Source organism: Macrotis lagotis, chromosome X, assembly GCF_037893015.1.
Source record: "Macrotis lagotis isolate mMagLag1 chromosome X, bilby.v1.9.chrom.fasta, whole genome shotgun sequence".
In the NCBI taxonomy this organism is placed as follows: domain Eukaryota; kingdom Metazoa; phylum Chordata; class Mammalia; order Peramelemorphia; family Peramelidae; genus Macrotis; species Macrotis lagotis.
The window spans coordinates 134,380,830-134,402,608 of record NC_133666.1 but is presented as its reverse complement, the minus strand read 5'-3'; the positions used below and the strand labels follow the sequence as shown (position 1 = coordinate 134,402,608).

The 21,779-nt window shown below is 40.6% G+C and overlaps 1 protein-coding gene across 2 annotated transcripts in view; it reads left to right on the top strand.

Annotated features, from left to right (window-relative positions):
- The window catches only part of INTS1 (integrator complex subunit 1), a 54,262-nt gene that overhangs the window by 9,536 nt on the left and 22,947 nt on the right, over positions 1-21,779 (top strand). Inside the window, exons 14-31 of one of the 2 annotated variants that reach the window (XM_074205947.1) lie at positions 1,086-1,163; positions 1,566-1,723; positions 2,193-2,289; positions 3,626-3,717; positions 4,009-4,069; positions 4,711-4,908; positions 5,466-5,595; positions 6,216-6,395; positions 6,483-6,632; positions 7,238-7,417; positions 7,551-7,655; positions 9,503-9,670; positions 10,471-10,582; positions 11,060-11,221; positions 13,152-13,298; positions 13,892-13,990; positions 14,532-14,656; positions 20,000-20,254. In XM_074205947.1, coding sequence (XP_074062048.1) covers positions 1,086-1,163; positions 1,566-1,723; positions 2,193-2,289; positions 3,626-3,717; positions 4,009-4,069; positions 4,711-4,908; positions 5,466-5,595; positions 6,216-6,395; positions 6,483-6,632; positions 7,238-7,417; positions 7,551-7,655; positions 9,503-9,670; positions 10,471-10,582; positions 11,060-11,221; positions 13,152-13,298; positions 13,892-13,990; positions 14,532-14,656; positions 20,000-20,254 — 2,497 coding nt within the window. Of the gene's footprint in view, positions 1-1,085; positions 1,164-1,565; positions 1,724-2,192; positions 2,290-3,625; positions 3,718-4,008; positions 4,070-4,710; positions 4,909-5,465; positions 5,596-6,215; positions 6,633-7,237; positions 7,418-7,550; positions 7,656-9,502; positions 9,671-10,470; positions 10,583-11,059; positions 11,222-13,151; positions 13,299-13,891; positions 13,991-14,531; positions 14,657-19,999; positions 20,255-21,779 lie in introns of both variants that reach the window. The other variant, XM_074205946.1, reaches the window with a different exon arrangement.

Sequence of the window (21,779 nt, the reverse complement as noted above, 5' to 3'; positions counted from 1 at the left end):
AGTGTCTGAGGCCAGATTTAAATCCAGGTACTCCTGACTCCAGGGCCAGTGCTCTATCCACTGCGCCACCTAGCCGCCCCAGGGACTATTATTTTTATTAACGATTTTATTTATTTTGAGTTTAAAAATTTTCCCCCTAATCTTATTTCCCTCCCCCCACCCCCCCACAGAAGGCAATTTGTCAGTCTTTACATTGTTTCCATGTTGTACATTGATCCAAATTGAGTGTGATGAGAGAGAAATCATATCCTTAAGGAAGAAACATAAAGTATAAGAGATAATAGCAAGATCAGACAATAAGATACCAGTTTTTTTTTCTAAATTTAAGGTGATAGTCCTTGGTCTTTGTTCAAACTCCACAGTTGTTTCTCTAGAAACAGAGGGTATTCTCCATTGCAGAGAGCCCCAAATTGTCCCTGATTGTTGCACTGATGGAATGACCAGTCCATCAAATCAAGGTTGATCATTGCCCCCTTGTTGCTGTTAGGGTGTACAGTGTTTATCTGGTTCTGCTCATCTCACTCATCGATTCATGCAAATTAGGGAAGAACAGTTAAGAGTTTCTTATTCCATCTGTTGATCTATAATTTTATTTTGGTAAAGACTCCTAGTGAAGAAACTGGCCCTGGGGCAACTGGTGGCTCACTGGATAGAACTGAATCCAAATCTTACCTTTGACACTAACAGTGAGACTCTAGACAACTCATTTATCCTTTTTCAGCCTCAGTTTCCTCATCTAAAATGGAGTTTATACACCTGTCTCCCATGGTTGTTTTGAGGATCAAATAAAATGATACAATGCCATCTCAAAGTGATATATAAATGTTAATTTCTTAGTACCACCCACACAGGTCATCAAATTGCTCTGTAATTTATAATATTAGAGAACTGCTTGAGACACTGAGAGGTTAGGTGATTTGCCCAGAGTTTCACAGTCAAGATGTGTCAGAAGTGGGCCCGAGTCTTCCTGAATCCTTAGCCAGCTGTCTGTCAATGCCTTGTTGGTAGAACTCTTAAACTTGGAAATGGCCTGTGACAATAGCTTCTTGAATGTTGAATTCCTTTATTTTTTCTCCTCTGTGCAGCCTCCACAAAGTGCTCTTTACAGAACAGCCAGAGACCTACTACAAATGGGATAATTGGCCCCCAGAAAGTGACCGCAAGTAAGTCTTTTATTCTCTCTATCTTGGGGCAGCTGTGGTACACGGATTCCATTTGAGTAGTTGTTAGAATTCTTTGATTTGTACTGGAATTCCTGATTCAACTTATATTAACTCTTTAGAAATTTTTTTTTTCTTCTTCTGCCGCTTCTCCATCCCCATGACTTGGAAAATAAGAAAAAAAAAATCCCATAACCCTTATGGCAGCTATGCTTATGTGAACAAATTCCCATAATGACCTTGTTCAAAAATGTATGCCTTATAAAGAAAGTATCCTAGGGTTTGGGAGGAATTCCCAAAAATGGGGATTATTGGTGTTATCCTTTCTAGCCTTGGGTAGTGGTTACCACTGGTTTGAAAAATTAAACTGGAATTGCAGTGACTCTTTCCCTTCTCCATTTCCAGTTTCTTCCTCCGCCTCTGTTCAGAAGTTCCCATCTTGGAGGACACATTGATGCGTATCCTGGTGATTGGGCTATCCAGAGAGCTCCCTCTGGGCCCTGCTGATGCCATGGAGCTTGCTGACCACTTGGTGAAGCGAGCTGCAGCAGTACAGGCAGATGGTAAGATTCTGTTGGGGTTCTTACAAAGCTTATTTGACTTGTTGACAAAGCAAACTCCCAACTTTGACGCTCGACTTTTTTTTTTTAGATTTTTTTTTCAAGGCAATAGGGTTAAGTGGCTTGCCCAAGGCCACACGGCTAGGTAATTATTAAGTGTCTGAGGTCAGACTCCAAGGCCGGTGCTCTATTTATTGTGCCACCTAGCCCCCCCCAACACTCGACTTTTTTCATCCTGCAGTTTTAGTTGTCATCTTAGATATTGGTCTTCCCTACAGTGATTCTGTGATTTTTTTACTTGCCTCATTTGAGAAGGGTCAGGCAAATGCCCAAGTCCCTTCCTTATTTGCAAGGAAGCTTTTTCATCCCAGGAATGTTATTATCAGATTCCAGCAAACACCTATCTCTGATTGTAGATAAACAGGCATAGGATTTCAGAAGTACTAATGTCTGTTACATACTTTTTCCTTAGATGTGGAAGTCCTAAGAGTAGAGAGGATTCAGCTGATAGATGCAGTTTTGAACCTGTGTACCTACCATCACCCTGAGAACATCCAGCTCCCGCCTGGGTAAGGTCAGAGGTCAGCTTCCATGCTGACTTTTTTTTAATTAAAGATTTTATTTGAGTTCTATAATTTTCCCCCCCAATCTTACTTCCCTCCTCCCACCTCCATGGAAAGCAATCTGTCAGTCTCTACCTTGTTTTTATGCTGCACACTGATCCAAATTGAGTGTGATGAGAGAGAAATCATATCCCCAAGGAAGAAACAAAAAGTCTTAGAGATAACAAGATCAGACAATAAGATTTATCTGTTTTTTTTTTTCTAAATTAAAGGGAATAGTCCTTGAACTTTGTTCAAACTCCACGGCTCTTTATCTGGATACAGATGGTATACTCCACTGCAGACAGCCCAAAATTGTCCCTAATTGTTGCACCGATGGAATGAGCGAGTCCATCAAGGTTGAACATCACCCCCATGCTGCTGCTAGGGTGTGTACAGTGTTTTTCCGGTTCTGCTCATCTCACTCAGCATCAGTTCATGCAAATCCCTCCAGGCTTCTGAATTCCCGTCCCTCCTGGTTTCTAATAGAATAATAGTGTTCCATGACATACATATACCACAGTTTGCTAAGCCATTCCCCAAATGAAGGACATTTACTTGATTTCCAATTCTTTGCCACCACAAACAGGGCTGCTATGAATATTTTTGTACAAGTGATGTTTTTACCCTTTTCCATCATCTCTTCAGGGTATAGACCCAGTAGTGGTATTGCTGGATCAAAGGGTATGCTCATTTTTGTTGCCCTTTGGGCATAGTTCCAAATTTCTCTCCAGAAAGGTTGGATGAGTTAACAGCTCCACCAACAGTGTAGTAGTGTCCCAGATTTCCCACAACCCTTCCAACAATGATCATTATCCTTTCTGGTCATGTCTCTACTTCTAAAGGAAAAAAAATATATGTCTTCACAAAGGTACACATGAAATTTAAGATGTCCAGGTGGCTAGATGGTTCGGTGGACAGGGTGTGGAACTGAGAGTCAAAGACAGTTAAAGATACTAGAGTAGTCTGTTATTTGTTTCTCAAGCTCATTTTACGATGAGGAAACTCAGGGTCTCACAGCTAGTAAGTGTCTGAAGCTAGATGTGAATTTGAAAAGATCAGTCTTCTTGACTCCAGGCTCAGAATTACTACTGTGCTACCTATCTGCCCATTTCTGAATGATGCCATTCTAAAAATCACCCACTGATTCTGAGTCTAGCATTAGTCTCTAGGAATATTTGTAGTTTTCTATTCAGGGTCACAGATTGCCTCTTTTTCTTATAGTCTATCTTGTCTGGGCTCACTTTTGTACTTGTTTTCCAAGTAATTATGCTCTGATTCCCACTCTCCACCATTATTTCAGATACAAGCCCCCAAATCTTGCTATTTCAACTCTCTACTGGAAAGCATGGCCTCTCTTGCTGGTGGTAGCAGCATTTAATCCTGAAAATATCGGTAAGCAAACTTACTACTTTTTATGGTACAAAAAACAATTTTTGGAATTGTGGGGGCTTAATGCCAGCCTCATAGAATATGGATTAAGTCCAACTTCTCAGGGATTATTCTCAAGGGATGAAGAGCAGGTAAAAAACCAAAACCAAAGTAACATCTGTATGGAGAGCTGACCTTTCTGCCCATTTGAGCACTAACAGGCACCTGTTAACTGGTGTTATTGGGTATACACTGTTACAACCTGGTCTACCATTTCACCTGCCTCTTCTTTGATATAGTGTGTTTACCCTTTAGGTTTGGCAGCATGGGAAGAATATCCTACTTTGAAGATGCTCATGGAAATGGTGATGACAAAGTAAGTTTTTTCCTTTGTATAGTTTACTAAATCAGGATTAGTCATTTTTTTTTAATTGTATCATGGACTCCTTGGCATTCTGGTGAAGCCCATGGATTCTTTCTCAGAATACTATTTTAAAACACATGAAATACATAAAATTATAAAGGAAATTGATCATATTGAAATGCATTTATTTAAAAAAAATTTTTTTAAGTTCATAGACTCCAAGTCCTTTTCTTATTCATGGTGTATTATAGATTTTGAATTTTCAAATTCACAAGCCCTATTAACAGTCCATCCTCCTCCCTCCCTTTTAATATGGTATTGATTTTGGGGAAAGACACATAGGAGTTTACTGAAGTCCTCTTAAATGAAATTTCCTAGATCACGTTGAGGAAACAAAAATCCCTTCACAGGAGTGGTGATAAAAATAAGCTTTTTGAAGTTGAACTGTGTGATAGAAAAATCTCAGAAAAGCTTTAGCTTTTTGTCAGTGTTTTTGATAGCCCCATTGGGGCATCCATGATGACAGCTCAAGCTGAGGCTAAGCAAGTGGTATCATTATGAGTTTTGACCCCTTTTGACCTTCAGTGCTGTCTAATGGGACTTAGCATTTGACACAGGGCATGATAACAAGTTCCTTCTTATTTGGCCCCTAGTAATTACTCGTATCCTCCTTGCACCCTGACGGATGAGGAGAACCGGACAGAGATGATTAATCGAGAGCTCCAGATTTCCCAGCGGGAGAAGCAGGAAATCCTGGCATTCGAGGGACATCTAGCAGCTGCATCCACCAAGCAAACAATCACAGAGAGTAGCAGCCTCCTCTTGTCTCAGCTTACCAGCTTGGATCCCCAGTAAGGCATTCTACCTGGGGCAATTATCCCTTACTTTTCATAACAGATCCTTTACCTCTGACCTTTCCTCTTTTCTAGAATCCTCATTGTTCTCTCTTCCACCCTTTAAGTGCCTGTGTGAAGTTTTATCTAAGTATTTGTTTAAATTCAACTATTTGTTGAAAACCTAAGTAATAGAAAGGAGAAAATAGGATAGGGATCTGTATTTGAAAATGATTATTTATTCTGTATGAATAACCTGTGAATCTCTACCACCTTTTTCTAAAATACCTTTTCCATTAGTTCTGAGTGGATTGTCTTTTTTTAAACAGCTTTATTGGTAAATTTTGCTTTTATCATCATCTGGATTTCCCTGGAAATTTTTCTTCCTCCTAGAGAGTCATTCCTTAGAATAAAGAATTTGGGTGGGTGGGTGGGGGCAGGGAAAGAAAAATACAAAGGAAGAGAAGAACATTCAGCAAATAAGAACCTTGTTTTATGCCATATTGCTACATAGGACATAGTGGTTCATTTATAATTTTACCAAGACTTATTAATACACTTTTTTTTTCTTGTAGGGGCTCCCCACGAAGACCCCCTCCTCACATCTTGGAGCAAGTGAAAGGACTTAATCAATCCCTCCGGCTTGGTCACCTCCTATGTAGGAGCCGAAACCCAGACTTTCTTCTTGACATCATTCAAAGACAGGTGAGTAAATAGAAATTTGAGAGTATTAGAGGAGATAGTTGCAAGGATATTCAAGAATCACTTTAATGTTTTGGAAGTTAATGGAGGATTTGGACTAAAGGCATTTTGGGGGGGGAATGCAGGTTGCTTTCAGTCTAGGAACTCTTAAAGTGCTTAAAAACAGTCACTTTGGTGTCTTAAATATAATAATGATGTACCCATGATCATATAAATATATAAGTTGCATATTTATATTTGAAGAGGAAGAAATAGATTGTATTTGTATTATTGAGTCAAGAGATTTGTGAAGTATGAGGGGATTTGTTTAATCCCAAAAAAGGTCCTTGTGGGAAGATTGAGATGTAAAGAATTAAGAGATAGTACTTTGATACTATTTTTCACTGTTCAACTGTAGTCATTCAGTCTTTCCATGTACTTTAAAAAAAAATCTTGTTACTTTTTAAGTTTTCTCATACTTTAATAGTAACTTTAATAGTTACTTTTTAATTGTTTTCTCAAATATATTATTTTATATGGCTTTCACTTTGTAAGCCACCTCATTTCATTTCTGAGTCTGTGAGTGTTCTGCAGAGGCAACAATAAATCCTAAAGTTAATTTTTTTTCTTTTTTCCATCCACAGGCCTCCTCCCAATCCATGCCTTGGCTAGCAGACCTGGTTCAGTCCAGTGAGGGGTCCTTGGATGTGCTGCCGGTACAGTGTCTGTGTGAATTCCTACTTCATGATGCTGCCGATGATGCTACCTCAGGGGAGGAAGAGGAGGAGGGAGAGAGCAAAGAGCAGAGGGCCAAGAAACGCCAGGTCAGTGCTCCCTCAGGCAGGAGCTCAGCTCTGAATCGAGTCTCTCCACTCCAATCTCATCAGAAGCAACCTCTCCTGTCTCTGCAGAGACAGCAGAAGCAGCGACAGCTGCTTGGCCGCCTGCAGGACTTGCTGCTAGGCCCCAAGGCTGATGAACAGACTACTTGTGAGGTGTTGGATTACTTCCTGCGGCGTCTTAGTTCCTCTCAAGTGGCCTCCAGGGTATTAGCCATGAAGGTAAAACTCACATAGAAACATTTATTGAGAAAAGGAATTTATGGTCTTCAGAATGTGTCATCCTGTCCTTTAGCAATATTAAATCTTTCATTCGATACGGTGTTAGGCAGATAAACAAATTGCAATGCCATAGTAGCCATATTTCATTTGTCTAATAAGTCTTGTATTTCATAAGGTACGAAAAAATTAAGAGCCTATCTTTATAGGGGTGATACCATTAGTAAGGTGAAAAAGGCAAAGATAAAATCTAAACCTTTTTTTAATCCTTGTCTGGCTTACCTACCCTAGATGAGAAGTTGAGAATTTCATTTTAAGATTGTCAAACTATACCAGACTATCTTTATTTTCTAGAAGTTTGAGGGAAAATTGATGGTTCTTGTTAAGGAAATATACCTCACACTAATAGTTTGATAGAAGATCGTTCTTTGCCTTAAAAAAATTCCCTTAGTTTTATAGCAGGACTCTAAGACACATATTTCTGTTTCTCCTGGGGTGTGTGTGTGGGGGAATCATGCTATCCAAATTGTTATAAATGCATTGTTTCTGACCAAAGACATCACACCTTCATGAAATCTGTCATGATTTTCTTACGTATACACTTGTAGGGATTGTCCTTGGTGTTGTCAGAAGGTGGTCTTCGTGATGGAGAGGAGAAAGACCATCCAATGGAAGAAGACTCGGGTGACTCAGAAATGCTTCAGGGGTACCAATGGCTTTTGAGAGATCTGCCACGATTACCCCTGTTTGATAGTGTCAGAAACACAACAGCTCTGGCCCTGCAGCAGGTGAGGGAAGAGATGCTAACTACTTTTGAACTAGAGTGGGATGGTGATGCCCAGAGATGACAGCAGAGCTGGTATGCAGGGATCATATCTCTCCCTTTGTTCATGATGTCAGAGAAATTCTCTCTCATTCTAGGCTATTCACATGGAAACAGACCCTCAGACTATTAGTGCCTACCTTGTGTACCTCTCCCAGCATGCCCCAGTGGAGGAGCAGGGACAGCACAACGATCTTGCTTTGGTGAGAAGGAATTGGGAAACACTGTTGATAATTTTCTTTAAGGATATGCATTGAAGTTCTTAGCACAGTAAATATTGGTTGTAGCCACTTAGTAAATTCTCTCTGAAGCATGAGTCTAAACCAGCTTATGTTTGCACAGTGTTTTAAATGCCCTAGGATTGGAGTTGGGGACTAGGAGTTGATGAAGTTTTCTTATCACTAATGGTATTAACTTTTATTCCAGAAAAGGAGTGAAGTTGCTGTTGTTGAAATAAATATACAAAAGAGATTATTTAGTTCTTGTACATACTTTGCCTACAATTAGGGCAGTAATACCTTCATTTTGTTCTTGATGCTGTGAGTGGCAAGGCAAACATGGTGATGTAGATTTCACTACATTGCCACTTCCTCTGATACTTTTGAGATCTATGGTTTTACTTCATCCCCTTGTGACTGGCCACTCTGGTCACGAACCTTTCTAGATCTAGCCAGTCTGGTGTTTGGATATTAGGCATGAAGTTCATGCCTCACTCTCTACTCAAAAATCTATTAGACCTGCCAGAGTTTGCATCTAGCTGACCCTGCTTTTTGGGTCACCTTGCTTGCCACAGTTAAGGCAAAGGAGTAGAAGAGGGGAGTGAGTGCAGAGGAGGGAACTTGTATAAAAACAAATCCTTTACAATATGTGATAGAGTGAATGTTAAGCTTTGTATGGAGGATTCTGGATGTGAGATCCCCATCCCAAAAGATGATCTTGTATCAATGTCAGCTGGTTATAGGATCATAAATTTACAGTTTGAAGGAACCTCAGAAGACATTATGTTAAATAACTTGGAATAAGTTGGAAACCTGTGGGTGGACCTAACTACTCCTATGTGAAAGTCACATAGAGGCTTATTATTTGGGGTTCTCCTGTTCTTCTCTATGGTAGTATAATTTTGGGCAACTCATTTAACTCATTTTGAGCCTTAAATTTTTCATTTAAATTCCCTGATACAATGCTCTTTAACTTTCATAGTTCTAGCAATAGCATGTATAGCCTTAAAAATTTTATTTCATTTTTCTTGCCTTCCCTTTCCACAATTATTTTTGCAGTTTTCATAAGTTAGTGTACAGAACAAGTTTAAATGTTCTATTTACTAAACTAGAGATTCTTTTAAACTCCTTTGTCAATCTGTTGAAAATTCTAGAGATTTTAGAATGTTTTTATTTAATATTTATTTTCATTTTGTACAAACACTTTTTTTATACATTAATAAAATATTCTTGTTTAAGAGTAAACAAAATAACCCCCCAAATATAGACTCACTTGAGCAATAAAGGGGAGAGAAAAAAATTAAAATTAAAAAAATAATAGTAATAATTGTAGGTATGGCCAGGTGGCGCAGTGGACGGAGCACCAGCCCTGGAGCCAGGAGCACCCAAGCCCATATCTGGCCCCGTACACCCAACAATCACCCAGCTGTATGACATGCAACAGAATGTTTTTAAATGTGTAAAATAAAATATACAGTATAACAAAGGAAACCAATTGTAAATTAAGTATAATTATTAAGATTTTTTTTTTTCGAAACCAAATTCATGGTTACCAGGTTAAGAACCTCTGCGTTAACCTTTTATACCTCTGTGTGACATCTCTGTTCTCATTGATCTGTTGGACTGTTGACTAATCAGACATTCATTTCAGTATGTATAAACACCCATGAGGGATGCAAGAGAAAAGGCAGTCTTCTCTGGTAATAGAGACCTGACTGGGAGGGAAATTTCTATTACCAGAGTAGTAGGGACAGAAAGTATGATCAACATGCATGAGGAAGATCAGATGGTTGCTCTCAAGGAAAATTTGCAAAGTTGTCTCTTTCCCCCAGGATGTGGCCCGGCTAATTGTTGAGCGTTCCACCATCATGTCCCACCTCTTTTCAAAACTTTCCTACAGCGCGGAGTCTGATGCAGTACTGGTGGCTCTGCTCTCTATCTTCTCCCGCTATGTGAGACGGATGCGCAAGAGCAAAGAGGGAGAGGAGGTTTATAGCTGGGTAAGCAGTTACTTCCTTGGAGTCTTGCTCCTTCAACTTTTTTTTTTAAGATTTTATTTATTTTGAGTTTTACAGTTTTTCCTCTAATCTTACTTCCCTCCCCCTATCCCCCACAGAAGGCAATTTACGAGTCTTTGCATTGTTTCCATGGTATACATTGATCCAAATTGAATGTGATGAGAGAGAAATCATATCCTTAAGGAAGAAACATAAAGTATAAGAGATAGCAAGATCAGGCAATAAGATATCAGTTGTTTTTTTTTTCCCTAAATTAAAGGTAATAGTCCTTGATATTTGTTCAAACTCCACAGTTCTTTCTCTGGATACAGATTGTATTCTCCATCGCAGACAGTCTCAAATTGTCCCTGGTTGTTGCACCTGAGCAAGTCCATCAGGGTTGATCATCCACTCCCATGTTGCTGTTAGGGTGTACAATGTTTTTCTGGTTCTGCTCATCTCACTCAGCATCAGTTCATGCAAATCCCTCCAGGCTTCCCTGAATTCCCGTCCCTCCTGGTTTCTAATAGAACAGTAGTGTTTCATGACATACATATACCACAGTTTGCTAAACCATTCCCCAGTTGAAGGACATTTACTTGATTTCCACTTCTTTGCCACCACAAACAGGGCTGCTATGAATATTTTTGTACAAGTGATGTTTTTACCCTTTTTCGTCATCTCTTCAGGGTATAGGCCCAGTAGTGGTATTTGCTCCTTCATCTTAATACTGCAGTCATAAAATGGAGGTGGGCTAACTTTTTCTCTTTTGGTCACTTGTCCCTACTTTTACATCCCTCTAGTCAGAATCCCAGGACCAGGTCTTTCTTCGATGGACCAGTGGAGAAACAGCCACTATGCATATACTTGTGGTCCATGCCATGGTCATTCTCCTGACACTGGGGCCTCCACAAGGTGAGTTAGGAGCTCTTACTCTGTGCTTCCTGCTTGGAACTATGAAAAAAGGTAGAATAGGATCCTTGACTCAATCCTTAACATCTTTCTCTGAACAGTTAAAGGCAATGCTGACTCCGACCTTGAACACTAAAAAATTCATGAGTAATTTTAATGATACCCACTTACCAGTTTTATTTCTTTTGAAGTTTGATTTCTTTCAGTCCATAGCATTGTCTTCCATCATTTTTTACTTCTAAATTTTACTCTACTGGAGACTCTCTCCTGAGCATTGTATTTTTTTTTTTTTAATGGATTTGGCACCCTCTCTCTGATAATTGTTTTTGTTCTGGGTAAACTAGTAGATTCAAAATGGGGTCATGTACCTAGAGTCTAAAAGAAACCACACAATAGTACAGAGGTACAGAAATATAAATATTGCATTTTTTATAATTGAATTAGACCACAATACTTATTTTGTTGTGGCCTCTTTTGAAGCTGGAGATGGTGAGTTCCATGCTTTACTGGACATCTGGTTCCCAGAGAAGAAGCCCTTGCCAACCGCTTTCCTTGTGGATACATCTGAGGAAGCCCTGCTACTTCCTGACTGGCTAAAGCTTCGCATGATCCGTTCAGAGGTACCTCGGTTGGTGGATGCTGGTAAGCCAAATTCTTTCATGGTCTTCGTCTCAGGAAAATCTTACTGGAAAGAGAATTTCTGTTATTAAGCCTTGTACTCATTTGTGTACCTGGGACTCTTCCCAGAGGTTACATCTAAGAGAAAAGGGAACTGAGAAACCAAGAAATCCTCAGGATCTTGTCTTCCAGAGTATAGGCAGAATGTAGATTCTGAATACCATTTCAACACTTGATGGACCACTTCTAAGACTTCTTTTCCACCCGGGAAATAGTGAATAAACTTAGGTTTATCTAACTGTGCTCTGTTGGACCTTTGTTCCAAGGTTTTCTAAGAACTATGAAATGAAAATCAACTTGTGCCTAAAAGAAGTCAAACTGCAGGCATAAAATAAATATAAACTTTCTGTATTCTTAGCTCTTGGTTACATTGATTTCTTTGGGATCTAATGTTTTTAGAGGAATTCTGAGTACAAATGTTACAGGCATATTTTATGTTTTCTTAGTGATTTAAAGTATTTCATAGAATCTGAGCACTGAAAAGGGATTTCAGAGAATCATCTAGACCAAATCATTCCTGAGATTGGTCATCTGACCACCACTTGCCCCCTAGTGACAGGGAACTCACCACCTCCTGGGAAAGCTTATTCCATATTTGGATAGCTCTCATTACTAGCAAAAGTGTTCCTTTTATTAAACCAACATCTTCTTCTTTGTAATTTTATTTTTTGTTCTGGCCTCTGGGACTAAAACAAAAATAGTCCCAGTCTTTTCTTATATGACATGTTTAAACAGAGTATGTTTCCCCTAAATCTTTTCTTCAAACTTAACATCCTCAGTTCTTTTGATCAGAACTTAGCAAAGTGTTGAATCCCTTCACTATCCTTATCATCCTCCTTTGAACTTGCTATAGTTTTGGAGAGGAGTGAATATGGTGAAAGGCTGTAGGAATTTTAGAACCAAGTATGGGCCTTGCAGGCCACTTTTTGTGAATTCATTATTTTTTGATCCTTTAGGATTCTTATTAATTCTGCCGAATTAATTAACCTAAACAGGATCCAACTCCAAAAGGGAAGTTTTTAAAAAACTAACCTTATTTAAAATGTTCCTGTAGGGGCTTTAGAATCAGAAGTGAGCCTGAGGGCTCAATGATGGGGAAGGTGTGAAGAAAATCAGCATTTATATGGCATCTGCTGAGTGCCAGATATAGTGCAAATTATTTTACAGATATCTCAATTGAGAGGGTGGGAGCTAGGGGAAAGATCGAAAATGATTATCAGTTAACCTTGTCAGCGACCAGGAGTAAAAGGAAGGTACCATGCGCCCCCCCCCCCCGCCCCCCCCCCCCCCCCCCAGGTTTTGAAGGGGAACATTTGGTCTGGTTCTAATGAGAGGAATTATGGGCTAGGTTGATGACCTACTCCTAGATCCTGGGTTCTTTGGAGCTTTGCCAGCAGAGCCTAAGCTTTGAAAGAGCTTCCATTACCCTGGAAATACTTCAAATGTGAATGGCCCTCAGTAACTGAATGTCTTGCAAGAAACCAGCCTAGATAAGTATGAAGAGGTTTCTCACCTGAAGATTAGTCATCACGAATTTGGCGATGACTTATTTTGGCAATACAACTCATGAAATGATCTACTAAGATATGAAAGGCTTGTAGTCAGCATAGGTAAAGGGAACACCCTGATGAAATCATGCACCTTTTAAAGTTTCAAAGTATGTGAATTTTAACCTTATTTCTTTTCTCCCCTTCTACCTGTTTGTCTGAGATTCTGCCAGCTGCCACTAATCACCAGAGGCAAGAGAGGGCCTGGGCTATGCAGATGGGGATGAAAACAATACTCTCCTCACCTCTTCACCTCCAATACTTACACCATTCCCAGTTTCCCTCTAGTTCTGTCCCCAAACCCTCATTCTCATCTGCTGTTTGCTGAGTGAACCTATTAATTCCAGCATTGCAGGACCTAGAGCCTCAGCAGCTGCTTCTATTTGTTCAATCTTTTGGAATTCCTGTCTCCAGCATGAGTAAACTCCTGCAGTACTTAGACCAAGCTGTGTCCCATGATCCCCAGACCCTGGAGCAAAACATCATGGACAAGAGTAAGAACTGCTTCACTTGTATCCCATATCCCAACTGTGTTCAGCCTCCTGTTTGCTGAATGATGAACAATATGCCTGGACATAGTGAGGAAGACAGAGATTGGGGTGGGGGTAGGAGGGTTGGTGGTTCCCTTAAAGAGTTTATGGTCTGTCTGAGGAGATTAAACTTACATGAAGCAGTTAGTGCATAAATAAGTGCTAATTTGTGTGGCATTGATTCATTTGGAACAAAGGAGTTCAAAAAAATGGAGCAGAGTGAGCTGGCATAGTCAGACAAGGCATGCAGAAGGAGAACCTGGTCTCTGGAGCCAAAGTCACTATTTTGATACCAGATTGCCAGCTTCATTCGTGCAGCTGTCAGGTAGGCTAGACAGGTTAATGAGTAATCCACATTTGGGACATAAGCTGTCCTGTCAGTGATGTGTTTGATGCTCTCTCCCTTTCCCAAAGGAAGATGTTTTGCTCAGATCCCAAAGTCTTCAGGAATTTTTGGTGAACACTGCTGGAAACCAGTTTTAGAACAACTGTCCTCCAGCTTTGATTTCTGTGGTTGTATGCTTGTATATTTATATTGTTGACTTGCTGCTTTGCAGATTATATGGCTCATCTGGTGGAAGTTCAACATGAGAGAGGAGCCACAGGAGGCCAGACATTCCACTCTCTGCTCACTGCTTCTCTGCCCTCTCGTCGAGGTATGATACAATGTGCCCCAAGCCTTTCTCTAGATGCACAAGACAAAATCCAAAATCTAAGCCAGATATGAAAGTCCTGAAAGTGGCTTTTTATAGTTGTTTCCTTTGTTACCTTGTAATCTTGAACTAGTGTCCATGGTCCTGTTTGACATCTATCCTTGAAAGGACAGGTGAACCCTGAACTAAACTAGGACAAACATATGAGATATACTAGGAGGGGTTTTACTCAAGTCTCTGGAGTGGAGCCTAGATGTGACTCTTCATTTCTGGCCATCCTTTGTTTAATTCATATTTGTGTAGGATTCTATGGTTACAAAATATTTTCACATTTTTCTCATTTGATCCTTATAAAAATTTTGTGAGGTAGATAGTCTAAATATTTATCTCCATTTTATAGGTGATTAAAAGTAATTTGTCCAAGATTACAGCAAACTCTAAAGCTCAGTGTTCTTTGTATTATGCTTTTGGTTTCAAAAGATTTCCTCCATCCTTGGAAGCTGATTGTCATTTTAACATCTCTTTGTTTTTAATCTTCCTCCAGAGAGTACAGAAGCACCTAAACCAAAAACCAGTCCAGAGCATTCACAGAGCCAGGGAAGGATTCGAGCCATCACTCAGATTCGGGTCCTGGGACCAGAGGACGACTTGGCCAGCATGTTCCTTCAGGTATTGAGACTACATCAAAAAAAGCACAGGGCTTATACCATATTTGGTCCTTTGACTCATTCTGGTCATTTATTTTCCTGTATTACTGAATAAGTCTGAGTCCTAATTTTCTTAAAGCTGAGAAGGCATATTCTTAACTTGGAGTCGGTTTCAAAGTCTTCTTATTGTTATTTCTTAACAAGTTCAAAACAGAATTCATTATTTTCCCCCAAATCCTTTCCCACTCCTGCTTTTCCTGTTTTTTAATGGGCATCATCACTTAGGAGACTCACAATCTGGGAGTCATTCAGTACTCCTCACTGTCTCACTCACCCCCCTCCCCCTGATCCAAACTGTTACCAAGGCCTATTGATTCGACCTCTCCAATTTGCCCCTTCTCTCTGACAGTGCCATTGTTCCTGGCACAGATCCTCATCACCTAAGCCTGCAATGGATAGAGCACTGACCTTTGAGTCAGTCGAAACCAGCCACAGACATTTAACTCTTATTGGCTGTGTGACCTTGGGCAAGTTCCTTAACCCTGATTACCTCCCATCCAGGGCCATCTCCAGTCATCCTGATTCATATCTGACCACTGGATCCAGATGGCTCTGGAGGAGAAAGTGAGGCTGGTGACTTAGCACAGCCCCACGCGCCCCCCCCCCCCCCCCCCCAGTTCCTGTGCTTGTCATAGCATCACCTCCCTGATGTCATGGTCTTCTTTGAGAATGAAGGACAAACATGATGATCTGCTAGTGACTATGCCTGCCTCAAGTCTTTCTTGTTCCACTACATCCTCCATCCAGCCTCTAAAGAATCCAGTCATGTCACCCCCAATTCAGTAAATTCCAGTTCCTCCTCTTATATTCAGGAGCAAATGCAGAGTGAATGCATTCATCACCTGCCCTCCTCCTCCTTTTCTGATCTTCTTACACATGATTCTCCAACACATTCTCTTCCATCCGATGAACCTGGCACCCAGGCTTTTGCACAAATAAGACATTCCTCTTTGAGCTCTGGAATGCTTTTTGGGCTGTCAGTCTTCCTCCTCTGACTTCTTTAAGTCCTAGTTTAAATCCCACCTTTTACAGGAAGCCTTCCCTCCACTCTTTCTTATTTACCCTCTATGTAACTTGTTTGTGTATATTGGTTTGCATGTTGTCTCCCACATTGGATTGTAAACTCCTGGAGAGCAGGGACTGACTTCTTCCTTTTGTGGGTGCATAGAACCAAATAGGTGCTGGTAAGTGTTTATTGAATGATTTGACTGACACTTTGGAAGATTGGGTTAACTTTGGAAACAAGCTGACACCACTTCTCTATAGGGAACTGCTCTCAGTAGAAGCTGCTTCATTGACAGCTTGCCTTTTCCTCAACTCTAGTAGACAGAACCTACTTACTTGTCTCCTTATAGCCAGGTCTGTGTTGTCACTAGACTTGTGATGCTAAATGATTGCCATTAGGTTGCTTTGGGAATCAAGCAGGATGTTGATGTTTACTTTTCCCTGAATCGAGGAATTTATTGAGTCTCAGCATTACATGAATCAGAATCTTTTTAGCTATGGATCTTTAACTGTGTTAGAGACAGCTGTTGAGGGTTCTGACATTGTTTCCTGGCTTGTTTGGCTGCCCATGCCCATTCATTCATTCATCTAAGCTTATCAGATTCTAAAGCTTTATCTCCAAAACAGACAGTACAATTGATTGGAAATGCACAAAATTAGTAAAAAGTAAGGTGAATCAGAAACACCAATGCGGTGGCGGAGCCAAGATGGTGACAGAAGAGCCTCTCCTAGGTGTTCTCTCCATAATATTTCAAAAATCTTTAAATTATGACTGTTAACTAAATTTTCAAGAGACAGAACCCACATAAAGATCCAGTGAGGTAATTCTGCGGACCTAGGTAACCTGGAAAATAGTGGAAAGGCTCCTCTCCTCAGGGTTAGAGGGGTGGCCTGCCACAGTGAAGAAACTTCAGTCTCCCAGAGACAGCCCCAGGGAACCTGGGGGCCACAGCTCACAGCAGCAAGTGCAATTTCCTGACCTACACCCTGGGAAACACTGGGCACAAATTGGAGGATCAATGGAGGGGACCTCTACTAGAGTGAGCACACAAAGACCAGGACCTCAGGGCAGTTGTGGCAGTCAGCGTGGTCAGCTCAGCAGCAGGGGCTGCACGGAAGTCCAGATCCAGGAAAGGGAAGCAGGCATGGAGCCAGTAAGCAGGGCAGAGCCCATAAACAGGAGCCCCCAGGCAACTGAGCCTTGAGTGCTCAGCCCACTGAAGGTAAGGGAGTGGAGAGAGACTTCAGAGGTCTGTCCTCTGTACCTGGAACAGGACTCTGGGACTCTGACCACTTTCAGATCCTGATCTCAGTCTAGGCCCCCCAGAGAACAGGCTGCCCCCCCCACCTCAGCCTTGTGGCAGAGGGGTGTGCTTGTGGTCATTCACAGACCAGGAGAGAAGTCAGAGCTTCACACACTGAGATCCTTGTTGGAGGGGTGTCCCAATAATACTCAAAAGCTCAAGAAGCACCCCAAAACCAGGCACAGGCTGGAGAAATGAGTAAACAGAGAAAAAAGAGGAACACTGTTGAGAAATACATTGTCTATGATCCCAAGAAGGATCAAAATACTCAATCTGAAGATGAGGAGGTACAAGCTCCCGCATCTAAAGACTCCCAAGAAAACAGAAATTGGTCTCAGGCTATGACAGTGCTTAAAAACGATTTTGAAAATCTAGTGAGGGAGATAGAAGAAAACTTGGGAAAAGAAATGAGAGAAATGCAGGAAATATGTGAAAAAGAAGTCAGCAGCTTAGTCAAGGAGATCCAAAAAAATGCTTAAGAAAATAGCATGTTAAAAACCAGCCTAGGTCAAATGGATAAGACAGTTTAAAAAGTTATTGAGGGAGAAGAATGCTTTAAAAAGCAGAATTGGCCAGATGGACAAGGAGATAAAAAAGCTCTCTGAGGAAAACAAATCCTTCGGATGTAGAATGGAGCTAAAGGAAGCTGATGACTTTACGAGAAGTCAAGTCACAATACTTCAACACCAAAAGAATGAAAAATTAGAAGAAAATGTGAAACATCTCATTGAAAAAACAACCGAGGGTGGCTAGCTTGCGCAGTGGATGGAGCACCGGCCCTGGAGACAGGAGTACCTGAGTTCAAATGTGGCCTCAGACACTTAATAATTACCTAGCTGTGTGGCCTTGGGCAAGTCACTTAACCCCATTGCCTTGCAAAAACCTAAAAAAAAACTGATCTGGAAAATAAACTCAGGAAAGATAATTTAAAAATTATTGGGATACCTGAAAGTCATGATCAGGAAAAGAACCTTGACCTGATTTTTAAAGAATTCCTACAGAAAATTTGCCCAGATATCCTAGAAGCAGAGGGCAAAACAGAGATTGAGAGAATCCACCGATCTCCCCAGGAAAGAGATCCAAAAAAAAAACAACCCACAGGAATATTACAGCCAAGTTCCAGAACTCCCGAGTCAAAGAGAAAATATTATAAGCAGCCAGAACGACACAATTCAAATATTGTGGAGCTGCAGTCAGGATTACACAGGATTTAGCAGCAACTGCATTAAGGGCTCATAGGGCTTGGAATAAAATATTCTGCAAGGTAAAAGAGCTTGGAATGCAACCGAGAATCAACTACCCAGCAAAACTGAACATCCTCTTCCAGGGGAAAAGATGGACTTTCAATGAACCAGGGAAATTTCAATTGTTCCTTCTGAAACAACCAGAACTGAACAGAAAGTTTGACCTTCAACAGGACTCAGGTGAATCACAAAGAGTAGAGAAGAGGGGTGGCTAGGTGGCACAGTGGATAAAGCACCAGCCCTGGAGTCAGGAGTACCTGGGTTCAAATCCGGTCTCAGACACGTAGTAATTACCTAGCTGTGTGGCCTTGGGCAATCCACTTAACCCCATTTGCCTTGCAAAAAAGCCTAAAAAAAGAGTGTGGAGGAGAAGGGTAAAATATGAGGGATTTAATGATGATGAACTGCATGTATTCCTGCATAGAAAAATGATACTGATAATATTTATATAAAGCTCATTTAAAAGAGCAGGTAGAAGGAACTTTTATAGGTGAAGCACAGGAGAGAGCTGAAATTGAAGATACATGGTAAAAATGGAGTAAGTGTATAAAAGGGAAATGTAATAAGAGTAAGAGAAAGGAGTGGTGGAATAGGCTAAGATATTTCTCATAATAAGATTTTTTTTTATTACAATAATATGGAAGGGGGGAAGGCAAGGGGAAATGAGGGAACCTTCACTCTCATCAGAGGTGGCTTGGAGAAGAAATACACTCAATGAGGTATAGACATCTAGAGTAAAAAGGAGAGAAGGGGCACGGGGGTGGGGTGTGCGTGATGGAGGAAAGGGTGGATTGTGGGGGAGAGTGGTCAGATAGAACACACTTTCTTTTTTACTTCTTGCAAGGGGCTGGGATTTGGTGGCCTGTCTGGGACCACAGGGCTAGGTGGTTGCTGGGCCTTAGGGGTGGTATGTGGGCTTGGGGCCTCTTGGCCCCAGAGCTGGTGATGAGTCTGCTGTGCCACTCGGCTACTGTACAGCACATTTTAGAAGAGGGACAGAGTGAAAGGAGAAAGAAAATATAGTATGGTAGTGGGGAGATATGAATGGAGGGAGTTGTGATCAGCATCAGCAAAGATGAAAAAATATGGAAGTAGCTTTTGTGATGGACTTATCATGAAGAATGTGATCCACCTGAGACAGAGCTGGTAGTGTTGGACTGAAGCGCATTTTTTTTTCCTCTTTGTTTCTCATGAGGGTCTATATTTTTTTGGGGGGAGGGGGTTTACTTTTAAATAAGAATGTTTTAGTAATGTATAAAAAATCATTTGTACAAAAAATAAAAATAAATAAAAAGTAAGGTGAATGAATCAACTACTAAAATAAAGAAGCAAAATGGACTTGACAGGCATCACTAAGATTTGATGAGAGGGGATGCATAGCTGGGACATGCCTCTACTATGACAAAGTTTATTCAGAAAGAACAGAATTAAGTAAAGGGGGGAAAGTGGAGCAGAACAGTTTTATATTATGGTCAATTTACATAAAGAAATTCAGGAACTGAAACAGGGAAGCATGTTGGAAAACACTAAGAAGCCATTAAAAGATGTCAATCAAATAAGATCCTCTAGGAGGCACGGTAGCTAGAGCAGCCAAAACTAAGTTGAAAGTGTTGTATCAAAGGTTCACTGTGAATGAAGGAGTTCAGTTCTGAAGCTACAACATCTCCCTGATATTCTTAGAGAAGGGAGAACTCCATAGCTTCCTTATGTTATTCTTGCTCTAAATCTTTTCCTTCCTCTTTTTTATGTCAGCTCTTTACACTGAGTCCCGATCCTCGATGGCAAAATTCAAACCCCAGACCTATTTCCCTGGCCCTACAACAAGCCTTGGGGCAGGAATTGGCAAAGGTCCGACAGGGAAATCCTCAAGTGACAGGTATAGCAGTACGCCTCTTGCAGGCTGTGTCAGCCCTGTTGAATTCCCCACACAGTGGGTCTTTGGTATTATCAATGCACCGGAACCACTTCATCTCCTGCCCCTTGATGCGGCAACTGTATCAATACCAGGTAAGCATTTCTTATTTCAGTAAGTATTTTCTAATTTCCTAAAACATACAATACAACACTTGGTCTGTGGAATAGAAAGATGAGAAATACCATGATTCCTGCCCTCATGGAAACTAACCTCTAGCTAGACTGATGTGGCATACACAGATAACTATACGACAAGTAAGGAAATGATTAAGTGCATTTTGTTGTTAAATCATTTCAGTTGTGTCTGACTCTTCATGACCTGACTTGGAGTTTTCTTGGCAAAGATATTGGAGTGATTTGTAATTTTCTTCTCCAGTTTATTTTACTGAGATGAAGAAACTAAGACAGACAGGATTGAGTGATTTGCCCAAGCTCTCAAAGCTAGTAAATGTATGTTTGAAGCCAGTTTTTTACTCATTAAGATGAGTCTTCCTGACTCCAGGCCTGGTGCTCTCTAATCACTACATCACTTGACTTCCCTTATTAAATACATAGGAAAGGATAAACAGAGTGACTTGAGAGATTCAGGAAAAGGAGGAGCATGTCTTATTAGGATCAGTGAAAGTGTTGTGGAAGGAGACAGCACTTTAAGGAAAAGAAAGAGTCAGGAGGATATGGGAGTATATGGGACAATATGGCATGTGTAAAGACAGGAAGTGGGGAAAGGACAAGACTGAAATAAGGGGACAGCAACTAGAGTAGTGTAGTTGAATGTATTGGATGCATTGGAAGGTGTACCCTGAAATAAAATTGCATAAGAAAAGAGGGGGATTGACCTAGAAGATCTCCTAAGATTCATTCCAGCTTTATCATATTGTGGTATTGTAAAGCAACAGATGTTGATATTTTTAGGTAAGTCACTTGACTAGTTTTTGGGAAAATCAGCATAGTAAGGTCATGAGCATATGAAAAGGTGTTACAAGTTTTTGAAGCTGAGAGGCATTTAGCTAATATAAAAAAATGGATTATTAAATGGAACTCTTGGTTCATAATCATCTCTGACTCTACCTTATCTCTCACCTCATCTTTGGTGACTTCCTCAGTAACCAAATTCAGTTGATTCTGCATCTGGAAACACCTCTTGCATTCTCTTCCCTCTATCCTTACCCTGGTTTCAGGCCTTCATTACTTACCTCTCACTTGAACCATTTCAATAATTGACCTTTCTACTTATAGTTTGTTCACTTGCCTATCCATTCTATCCACTATTGTCAATTTAATCTTCCTAATGCACAAGTCATGTCATTTCTTTGTCCAGCTGACTCTCTATTGCCTATGGAATGAAGTGTATGTTTTTTTGCTAGTTTGACATTTATGCTATTGATTATCTTGCTCCAGACTACTTTTCTTGTCTGATTCCACTTTTTTTATCTTTAATATGGTCTACATTCCTGACAAACTGCTACTGACCATTTCATAGACATTCCAACTTTCTCTTATCTGCAGGTCTTTACTCACACTGTCTATCCCTAACACCCAGATACCCTCCTTACAGATATCCATTCACTGATGTTCTTGCCATTTTTCAGTGCCATCCCCATGAAGCTTTCACCAACTC